At 36.8% G+C, this 12,020-nt stretch overlaps 1 protein-coding gene and 1 long non-coding RNA gene across 2 annotated transcripts in view; one reads left to right on the top strand and one right to left on the bottom strand.

Moving 5' to 3' along the window:
* Window positions 1-3,213: 3,213 nt before the first annotated feature.
* Window positions 3,214-11,130, bottom strand: LOC129927610 (uncharacterized). Its single transcript, XR_008779199.1, has 4 exons — window positions 11,116-11,130; window positions 7,314-7,615; window positions 4,142-4,225; window positions 3,214-3,284 (listed from the first exon to the last, which is right to left on the bottom strand). It is a non-coding gene; the product is annotated as an uncharacterized LOC129927610 (long non-coding RNA).
* Window positions 11,131-11,324: 194 nt separating this feature from the next.
* The window catches only part of LOC106061692 (probable protein phosphatase 2C T23F11.1), a 61,854-nt gene continuing 61,158 nt past the window's right edge, over window positions 11,325-12,020 (top strand). Inside the window, exon 1 of the mRNA XM_056037233.1 lies at window positions 11,325-11,944. Coding sequence (XP_055893208.1) covers window positions 11,599-11,944 — 346 coding nt within the window. The 5' untranslated portion in view covers window positions 11,325-11,598. The remainder of the gene's footprint in view (window positions 11,945-12,020) is intronic.

The raw sequence follows: 12,020 nt of genomic DNA, 5'->3' as shown, positions 1-12,020 counted from the left end.
TTTATTTTGTATTACTATATAAGTAATTACCTAGCATGAACTTATGGCATTCAGTCTTATTTTCATATTTCTAAATACTTATCATTCACATCATTCCACTCAACATCATTGTATACATATCATTGTATTAAACTCATATTTTATTTTTAAATCATCATACACATTTGTTATTAGTTTAAGTACAACTTTGTGTGTACGGTGTGTCTGTTAGGATAAACTTCGGGGCTAGTATAATTATCAAGTAAAAAATAAAACTTAATTATTTTTGTAATTCACACACATAGTGTAATTAAAATTATGCTTTATTACCTAGACATTTAAATATCTAATACTACATAATCAAAGTCCTGTCAGTCATGACATACTTAATTAGGTTGTTAGTCTAGAAGTACTCTATTATCTCCGTACAGTCCATCTAGGACTAATCCTGTGACTGATCTCAGAACGATGACAAATACACTGAACAGCTGTCACCAGATAAATCAGTGCTTCTCAACCTCTACTCATGAAGTTCCCTTCTTTCCAGCCATCACCGACCCCCTTTAAAAAAAAATCTGGAGGAGTCCGGGTGAAGCCATTACGTTAATTCCTTGTTTTTTTTTTATCTTCAAAAGTCTACATCGCTCTATTTCTCTTAATGAAACAGTGCAAATCATATTAAGCTAATTAAGCTAATTTTTTTTTAAATGGGAGATAGAGGCAATCGAGGCACACAGACCCTTTCCTTTTTACATTTGTAGTGTTCATGTTGTAGTGAAGTCTTATCTTATCTTATAAAATACAGACGTTACTTCAAAAAAGATGATAACGTCTTATGCGTCAAGCATCTAGTCATGCATGCTAACCAATGACTTTAATTCTGCCAAATCGGTGGTTTTCATGGCTGATTCAGGCAACCCATTCCATGCTCTAATAGCACTAGGAAAAAAGGAGCATAAATACAAATTGGTCCTAGCATATGGAACGAGGAATGTGACTTTATCTTTGGGTCTTTCTTGTGTTCAGGCTGACGTCTTGTAAGCTACCTGTTTTGTTCACATACTGGAAGTCGACTGAATAATTGTATATCTTGAGAAATCGATCCTTCTGACGTGAATAAAGATTGTATTTATATTTTTCAAACGTTGTGAGATGATCTTCTTAAAGAAGCCTCTTAAACATTATGAGCTAATCTTGCTGTAGTCGTCTTTTAAACTTTTTTATGAGCTGATCTTCTTACAGTTGCCTCTTAAACGTTATGAGCTGATCTTGCTGTAGACGCCTCTTAAACCTTGAACATTATGAGCTGATATTGTTACACACGCCTCTTAAACATTATGATCTGATATTGTTAAACACGCCTCTTAAACATTACGAGCTGATATTGTTACACACGCCTCTTAAACATACAAAATACAGACGTATTTACTTAGACTTAGATCCTCTCGCGCTGTTCGGCGCATTGGGCTGTCACTTTAAAGATCTGTCACTGTCAATATCTGAAGCCTCTTACCACCTGTTATCAACTGCTCTGAAATACAACATGAAAGAGTGACGCCAAGTTATACGAGGACGTCCCTGTTTCCGCTTTCCTGTTATTGCAGCTCTTGTTAAGCGTAATTCATTCTGTCGGAAGGCATTTCCTGCAAACCTCGTTAATTTGTCGAGTCAAAGTTCGGTAAAGGATTTTCTTTTTTTGAGACAATCTCTGTTACTGACTCATAAAATCCTTCTTAGCCATTTTTTCTGAGCCACATTAAGTATTTTCTCGATTTTGGCAGATGACTTCCATGTCTCGTATGCATTGCAGTTGGGTTGACGATTGTGTTAGAGTATGACGATTTTTGTCGCAAGTCCAATAGCTTGGATTGTACCAATAGGCTGCATCCTTCGGAAGATGTATCCTGCCTTTCTTATTCAACATGATAGGTCATGGCAGGCATCCCCATCGTTTGCTATGCCAAGCCAAGTCAAGTCAAGTCTGAAAGGGGCACCTACAATTTTAGTCTATGCGGAGGTCAATTTTGGGTGCCTCTCTATCTAGGATAAACGTCATTTCTAGTATTCATTTACTTGTAGACCCGATTAGTGCCACATCAAGAGCGAAGTTCAAGTCCGTCATTCGAGTCTGTTCACGCCATGGAACACCGAAGTCTGATTCATTTTCTCTTTTCATTATCTTATATTATAATATTCAGGCGTTACTAAAAAAAAAAAGATGATGACTTTCTACATCTAGTCATGCATGTTAACCAATGAATGAAATTCTGTAGTAGATGGCTATGAGGAAGAGCAAGAGAGACTAGATGAACCCTTGTCTTACACCTGTCTCGAATCTAAAGAACTTTTTTCCTCCTAATGTTTTATTGCAGCAGCTAGATTAACTGTGGAGGCGCTGTGGCTGAGTGGTAAAGCGCTTGGCTTCCAAACCGGGGGTTCGAATCCTGGTTAAGGCTGGGATTTTTACTTTCGGGATCTTTAATCGCCTCTGAGTCTACCCAGCTCTAATGGGTACATGACATTAACTGGGAATAAGTAAAGGCCACAGTGTGCTGGCCAAATGACAGCCTCGTAAATCGTAGGCCACAGAAATAGATGACCTTTACATCATCTGACCACAATATCTGAAAGGGAAACTTTATTTAATTGCTAGATTAACTGTATAGATGTCTTAGGATCTGGACGAAATCTTCAGGGATGCCATGTTTTCTATCTCATCTTAACTTATAGATTACAGACGTTACTTCAAAAAGGATAATTACGTCCTGTGTATTTCAAGTGTCAATCAAGTCTTGCTTGTTATTCAGTGACTAGTGACTGAAACTCTTCTTAGTCGTTAGTATTCCTGGCTAATTCAGGCAACCCACCATTACCAAATTGAACTATGGAAGATAGAGAACTTGTTTGATTGTGTCCTAGCATGTGGAATAAGAATTGTGTCTCTATCTTTATGTCTTTCTGAGTATTCAATTAGGCTTTAGTTTCTTATTCGTAAATTATGACTCATGTTTTATAGCTACTTTACTTTTTATTATGTATTCGTCTGTCCTGAAGTGTCTCTAAATGTATTGTTCATATGTGTTCATATTTCATCTGGACACCTTGTTCATTTCAGATCGATGTCTAACCATGCCGTAGAGAATTTAGAAACAACACTATTCACGAACTTGGCTTGTGTTCTGAACAGAATAGTCTTAAACCTTTTACTAGAGCAACGAACAAAATCATTTCAAATTAATTATAGTCTCAAGAATCATTTTATTTTCATCTTTTTTTGCTTCTTTTCAACACTCTTTTCGAATAATCTGAAAAGATAGTGATATTTAGATTATTATTAGGCTTTAGAAATGCTTTCTAACAAGTTCTGCTTCTTAGTAAATATGAATGACAGACAAACAGACGGACGGACAGAAAAACAGACAGACAGATAGATAAACAGACAGACAGACAGACAGATAGATAGATAGATAGATAGATAGATAGATAGATAGATAGATAGATAGATAGATAGATAGATAGATAGATAGATAGATAGATAGATAGATAGATAGATTTAGATTATTATTAGGCTTTAGAAATGCTTTCTAACAACAAGTTCTGCTTCTTAGTGCATATGACAGACAGACAGACAGACAGACTGGCAGAAAGATAGACAGACAGACAGATAGATAGATAGATAGATAGATAGATAGATAGATAGATAGATAGATAGATAGATAGATAGATAGATAGATAGATAGATAGATAGATAGATAGATAGATAGATAGATAGATAGATAGATAGACAGACAGATACAGACAGACAGACAGACAGACTGACAGACAGACAGACAGATAGATAGATAGATAGATAGATAGATAGATAGATAGATAGATAGATAGATAGATAGATAGATAGATAGATAGATAGATAGATAGATAGATAGATAGATAGATAGATAGGTAGGTAGGTAGATAGATGTAAAACCTCTCTTTGAGTGTCATCACAATAGTCCTAAGTTTGAGCCCTGCCCGCCACCATCACCTATCCTCGTGTAAAAGGTTTGGGTTAATCTTTAACTTTGAACATTCGGAACTTATCAAACAAAAACAAACAAAATTAAATACGATAAATTTCTTATAATTACAGTTGCAGTTTATAAATTGCATTTTAGTCTCTTACCTGGCCAACGGAATGTCTATTAACCACAGTTACATGGTGCCACGATGCACTCACAAATGGGCAGATTTATTAACAAAGGAACAGCTGTTTGGGATAGAAAAGATGTATTTGAGTTAAGGTAATAACGTAATTAAAATAGCTGGTCCACTCCAGGACAAACATTTTGTAGGCACTTCATTACATTTTATGGGGCTGTCACCGTAGCACCCAGGTGGCGACGGTCTTTAGAAAAGGCGACTAGGCCAATAGGGAAGAAAAACTATGACTTTGGGGTGCCTAAGAACTTTGTTTATTGCACTTCTCGGTAATTAAAAAAGAGCCCCCCCCCCTCCCAAAAAAAAAAAAAATCATGTCACGATCCATAAGCCATTCCACAAGGAAACCGCATGGTCATTGTGATACATTAAAGTAAAATGGTGGAGGTCGCCGGAGTGCTCGGCTTTAGTCCTTGTCTTTAGACCTTTCATGCCGCTGGTTACAAGGATGTGGTATGTTAGACAATTGATTGGAGCCCTCTCAAATAAAACCATATTTTAGGCGGGCCGAAGGAAGGAAGGTTTTGACTCTACTCTCTCTAAAATTAAACAAGAAAAATTAAAAAAAAATACTTTAAAAAAAAAAACAAGCTTATATTAAAGTGTATAAATTAATTTCGATCAGTTAAATTCGTAATAGATCTAGACTAACCTAACAGTTATAAATCTGTGCGACTAACTATATTTTATACCAATTTTGTATTTGTTTATCGCTATTTCATGCTTTTAGCCTTCTCAATACGTTATGATCTTATCACTTGTCTGGACTACTTGAAAAGGGGGAGAAAGAACGGGGTATCTGAGTGATCGCATTATGAATGTATTATTAAAGAAAAAGGGAACGATTTGAGTTCAAACTTGTGAGCCAAAGCCTACTCAGGCATCTTAAGCTAACGCGGTAACCACTCTGCTAGCGAAGAGTCTATGAACATGGAAGATTGTATGGTTATCAAGATTGTTTTCACTAAGCCTCAGACGGCAGCCTAATAAAAAGGGGACTTATTCAACTTATGCCACCACTTCAGTCAAGTATTATTTCTTTCCCTTGTTCGAGATACCAGACAAAATAATTAATTACCAATAGTTAATTAACTAATTTGTTAATTATTTTTTATTGATTCTTGTGTTGTTATATAAAAGAAATAATTGTGCAAAATTTCAGCTTGATCCGAGATTGCGTGTGGGAGAAATAACGTGTACAAACTTTTGGCTAGACAGACAGACAGATGGAGTGAGTTGATATAATGTTTGCATTTGAAAAAAATGGTGCGTCATGGTAGAGTGGTAAAGCACTGGGCTTCCCAACCGAGGGGTCTAGAGTTCGAATCCCGGTGAAGACTGAGATTATGAACTTCGGACTAACATTAAACCCAGTAACAATTGTTACCCCTCCTTGGGGATATATGATTGTATGATCCTTGTAGACCTAAAGCTTGTTCACCGGAAGTAGTAGAAACGTTTGAGTGTTACATTATCTGCCCCATAGATCGCAAGGTCTGAATGGGTACTCTTCATCAAATTCTAGCAGATCTGAACTTTACCACTCTACCAAGTGTTAAGAGAATGAGCTATTAACATTTTTGTCAAACAGCTACGATCTACGTTGCGCTATCAGAATGTCACAACACACACACACAAGATGTCACAATGTGTTGTGATGCCGGGGATTTTACTTGAATTAAAAATAGTTGAATAAATGACGATCTAGAATCACAATAAAAGATTCTTTGTTAAAACAAAACTTTGGAACTTTATTTAAATACAAAACGTAAGTACAGCTTATGTACAAATTACAGATCAATCAACACAAAATATCACAAAGGCTTTTAAAACAGAGCTCTTAGAAGACCGACTGACTACTATGAAAATATTTTATCGACTGGCGTTCTCTCTACTCTCGCCAATTCTCTGGCGCTAACTCTTTAAAAAAATGTCTTTGTTTAATTTCAAATCAACCAATAGATTTGCAACATCATAATCACGTCTTGGGTAAAACCTGAGGTGCTGTCAAGGGTCTAGATTTGTGGGGTAATTCCTGAGGCTCAGTCAAGGGTTTATATTTCTTTTAAATGTGAAATGTACAAATAGTTCTATAATGACATCTGTGACACAGAACAATGACAAGGTCTACCGATTCCTACGATTAAGGATGAGTGCAGTGTTTCACATAAATTCGCAAACCCAGTTGCGACCTGCTTATTTTTCCCGCAGCTCGTGCAGACAAAGACATTATCCAACTGCAGTCTTATGCGGCTGTCCTCAATAAGCGCTTTTGGTCGCCTCCAACTGAAAATATGGCGGAATTTCTTCACCTAGCAACAAAAATACTTATAAAGAAATGGTTCTCGCCACACTTTTACCATGAGACCTTTGTGCTCTAGCGAAGGCTCGAACGCTTCCACCAAATGTGCCTTTGCTCCATAATAAGCATGCGCTGGCAAAATCACATTACAAATAACTATGTTCTGCTGAAGGCCGGTGTGGACGATATAGAAGCACTAATTACCATTCGACTGCAAAGCTGGGTCAGACACTTATCCCTATCAGAACAACGACTACACAATATATAGCTCTAAATGAACACAAGGCCTGTTTTGTGAGAACCCTTTGAGAACACCGATACTCTTTTATTTTATGTTTGATTGCCTCCCCTGAAAATAAAATAGTTGCATCCAGTAACACATTTTTGTGTAGATTGTTAGGCTAAAGCTACGCCCTGCGAGCCGTATCTGGTCCACAGTAGACAGGTTCCACTGGGCGACTTTTTTTTTTGTGTGTGATGCAGCTTTGGACAGACATATCGAAAATGTAGGCCTATGCGGCCCTCGAGTTAAAAAAGGGAACGTGGTGTTTAAACTAAGGGTTCTCGGGTTCGAATCAGGAAGAAATTGAAAAAAAAAAGTAACTACAAGCCATATTCCAATTCATATTCAAATTAATGTAACCATTTTTTTTCTTCAATTCTTTATTTCAATACCATACGCTTCACCGTCCCTCATTACACTCGATACACACATGAATTACTTCATAAGACGATAGAGTTACGGTTTTGTTCCTTCCCTATCATGTGACATTCCAGATGGGACATGAGAACATTCACTTAAAAACTATACAACATTACTTTCTAACAAACTCACCGTTAGCCACAGCGGCCATTATGCCGACGGCAACAGCAACAATGACTACTTTAATGACAGTATTCATTTTTGAATTTTGGCTAATTAACGATCGTAGTTGACAATGGTCTTCTCAAAAAAGTCTTACAGCACAAGCGTGTGATGACTTACTTAGCTTTTATATCACAAATCCTGCCTTCAGAACACATTGAGAGATAAGGCCAAGACACGATTTCTACTTATCGTTTAGTTTTGGCGTGTGCTTCGTGTGGTAATATTTTGCTACAGCATAGCTTGGAGTAGATCCTTGACAAAGACATCAACTGAAAAAAAGAATACGAAAGACGGACAAATGCATGCTCGATCCTTTAACTTATAGTCCGTAATGTTACACTGTCGCATTTTTTTGTGACAAGGGAGCGCACCTTTTACTGCAACATTATGCCGAAATGTAAATAAAGAAAACAAAATATTCACACCATTCAAAACCTTTTACGAAACTAAGAAACACGTTTCTAGAGAATACATAGTTTTTATTGATTGGTGTTCAACCAAAAGTATACTTGCCTTATTAATTAATTAAATAAATCCTATGAGCTGCGACGTCGAAACCTGTGGGCAGCGGGGACCAATAGCTCATTGCCACCTCGTACAGATCTGTGACATGCAACTAGCTATTGTTCTTCACTGCCCACAGGTTGCGACGTTGCAGGTTAGTGTTCAGGCCTTCTATGTTTTTTGTTTTTTTATAAAATGTTTCGGATGTTCCTTCAGAATTGAAGTTAATTTACTTCCTAGTCCGAACCTGTCGCAAGACGACCCAAGACCATCGATAAGTCCGATCGACAGTCCAACGCGCTAACCGCACGATCTGGTAGCCATGTTCTAAGACCATTGGTCTCGCTGGACTTTCCCCCAAAAAGCCGGGTAGAAAAGCTCTTATCAAAGACAAGAGCACCTGGCGAAAAAAGAATTTAACTAAACCCTAGGCCATATTACAGAAGGTGTGCTAGCTGGGATAAGTCAATGATTCGCCATCTTTCCATTTTCTCGGCTTAAAAATTCAGACATTATTTGCCTGCTTCAGATATAATCTTATCTTATAAATTAAAGACGTTAATTCAAATGAGAAAATGATTATTTAACTTAAGACGTAATTTTGTAATTATTTAATTTGTGTTATGCTTTACACAATAAGGAAATCAAAGCATTGGAATGTCATTGGATGAGATAATTCACTGTTAATTACCTCACTCGAGGAACCGAGAGCCCTAGGCCATATTGCAGAAGGTGTGCTAACTGAAATAATTCAATGAATTCGACATCTTTCCATTTTCTCGGCTTAAAAATTCAATCATTATTTTTGTTTTCAAGTCACTAAAAAACCAACACGAGATAATATCAAAGCTAATAATAGTGTGATACAGTGATGAGCTAAAAAGTCTTTTTTACAAAGCTTATATCAACTCAATCTGTCTGTAGTCTGTCTGGAGAAATAACAAGAACACACTTTTTATCAGACAGACAGGCAAACAGACAGAGTTGATATAACCTTTGTAAAAATCTTTAAAGTCTGCCTTGTCCCAGTTTTTTGTAATCTTACACCCTACTCACCCCCTTAATAAACGCTTTTGTGAACTGTTTGATCTTTAACAATGTCTATATAGATTTTTGTTTAGATAAAGATAAGTATCTGTCCTGTTACTTTTTCTGCATCTGGTGCTTTCTCACACTGTCACAGTCTTAGTTGACATTGCATGATCTAAAGTTCACGACATGTTAATAGTTTAAAAGACACGTGGAATTCCTGATGTAGAAAACAGGAAATAGAATGAAAAGTTGACTTTAAGTTCAGTCAAGTAAGGTCTTGCTCCCGGTACAGGAAGGTTGGACGTTTCTTCCTGGACTGGTGGATATGTACGCATATAGCATGAGAGTCGAAGGACTAGTCATTGTTGATTAATAATATTTGAGAGTTGATTTCATAATGTGCTTATTGAATATTAAGGTATTATTCGTATTTCAATGGATATCTATAGTTGAAGCTCCAGTGTCACTAGTAGTAATTGTTCTTATTGTTACCCGCTGAGATGCGGACGTGATTTGTTGTTAACGTATTGGATAATTTTGATACCGCTGTTATGCGGACATGATTATTATTTCTTGACTTGTAGCACTAACAAGGAGTGCAGTATATTATTATTATGTTGTAAATAAAATCTTCATGTTGTCTGCTGAACGGACTTGAGTCAGTCGTATAGTGTTTGTCTCGTCACGTGTCTAGAGCACTTCAGGGAGTAAGAACCCAGTATTACACCATTCAATCAGTCTCTAATATTCGTCTTGTCAACATTCATTTACACACACACAGAAGCGAAGACTCTATGTGCAATGAATATTTGCTCTATAATGTTGATATATAGACATATATATTAGAAAGGCCTTAGGATACACATTTGAGATCAAAAGAAAATCCACTGCCAAGGACAAACGTAGACGAAGAAATGAAAATCTAAAGCGACCACAGGCGGACAATGGTCATGTCTGCGCTGGAAGTGGCAAAATATGTAGGTCATAGTTGGGGCTTCGTATCTACGTGTAATACTGCAGTCCTAATTAATCTTCGAACTCAAAGACAAGCTTATATATCAATATATAATGACAAATCTTTTGTATTATAGTTTCAAATTTTAATTGCGAATCGACGAATGCGAACGACTGAATCTTAAAATATCGGCCTACAGTTTGTAAAAACAATGAGATGCTAAAAAGTGATTAGGACACCCTTGAACTTCTTGAACTTGACACACTTTTAATGTCCTTGAACTTTATTAGCCAAACACAAGAAACTGCAAATAGTTGTGACTTTCTTATCTTTATTTCAGCGCTTACTTCCCGCGCTGTCCACAAAGATCTGTCACTGGCAAGGTCTGAAGCCTCTTCCCGCTTGGTTAGGACTGCTCTGAGGTCCTCCATGAAAGTGTGGCTCCATGCTATACGAGAACCTCCCTGTTTGCGCTTTCAACATATTGCCCTTCATGCCATTGCAACTCTTGGTATGCGTGCCATCGCATGTAAAATTATCTTTATGTTTAAGTTTTCCTCTTCTGTAGCAATTGAGATTTTACAGGGTGGGGCCTTCCTCCTTTCTTACCCGAGTTTGGGTCCCGCAGATGGCGGAATTTAGTTCAATAAAAGAATAAAGTAATAAAAATCTCATAAGTGGTAGAATGGGCTATTAATCACATAATAGGCCTATATATATTCACGCAAATATATGAAACAAAACCATTTCCTGTTAGTTTCCGGTTTCCATTGAGATAATGTTTCAAAAATCGTAGATTGAAATAATTCATGTCTGTTGATTTTAATCATCATACGTACATTTACATAGAATGATTAGCTAGATCTTTCTAAATTATGTATCTAAAAATTGCAAAATAATAATTATGACACGAGAGTACTCTTATTTTTTTATGTTCAATTACTAGATCTAGATCTAAAAATTAAATTATATGTTTAAAAAAACCAACTTTACTTCTTATAACTACGACAAATTGTCACGACATTTTTTGTAGTGTTAAAAGATCTCCCTGTCCAGTCTAGATATAGTATATATATATATATAAAAGTCTATGGGTTGAAACTTGATCTTAGAATCGGAATTGGGAGAAATAACGAGTTCAAAATTTGTACCAGACAGAGCGAGTTGATAAAAGCTTTGTAAAAAAAAAAAAAAATGGACAATACAGGACAAAAGATTAAAAAGTAGCACTAATAGGCCTACATAAAACTCTAAACCATAACTCGAATTGTAGCCAACCTTGCCGCACAAGTATCGGCTTGTTCAACCACTCCAGATTCTGCCCGGACTCAAGTCAAAATCGTAACAAGTGATCTATCTCGGCGCATCCATTGTTTCCCGAGACAGAAGGGAAGCCATAACCAAGCAATGCACACTGTTCTTCGTGCATTCCCATTCTAGAGTCTGAAACAGTTCAATGAACAAATGCGGAAATAAACCTAATAGATATTTTTAGATCTTTCTCAGAGAAGTAGCATTATTTAGAGCATATCTTAAAGTCTGCATTGGTAACTATTACTCAATATGTAGGAATAAAGAGAATTATCGATTCTCTTTGAGGTAAAGAAAAATAGACCAGAACTAATTAGATTCAAATAGATCTATCTGCTTGCATTTTATCTTATGGAAATTATAACTAGTGTAATTCTAATATGGACAGTAGGATTATAGATCTCTGATTCGGATCTGAATTGTGATGATTGGTAATACTGACATATATAAATGAATCCATACGTGGATCATAAGTCGAAAAGAATCAGCAAAACTAATAAGTCCGGAAGCAAAGCAGACGACTTAAAAATTCAACGGAACCTAGTGGCGCAGGAGCCCCTGAACATGAATCACAACAGACATGATAAAAGCTTCCCTCCCAATCTGCTCCAGGCCTCGCGAAGGAGTCAGCCGGCCCCGATCCCAGCGACGACGTGGAACCGTAATCCTTCTCAGACGACGATGTCGAGGAATCTAGCGCCCTTGCCTCCCATAGGGTACGCGCAACAGAGGGTGGACGGCACAAGGAGGAGATGTGAGGATCTTGTCTTACAGATGATTCGAGAATTTGGCCTGGGTAAGTAGCATACACATATGAACAAAAACTGGCAAACCAGTACATTACAAAAATATACAAAAATCACATAATGAAT

This window comes from Biomphalaria glabrata, chromosome 8 (assembly GCF_947242115.1).
Source record: "Biomphalaria glabrata chromosome 8, xgBioGlab47.1, whole genome shotgun sequence".
NCBI lineage: Eukaryota > Metazoa > Mollusca > Gastropoda > Planorbidae > Biomphalaria > Biomphalaria glabrata.
This window is presented reverse-complemented; position numbering and strand designations above follow the sequence as displayed.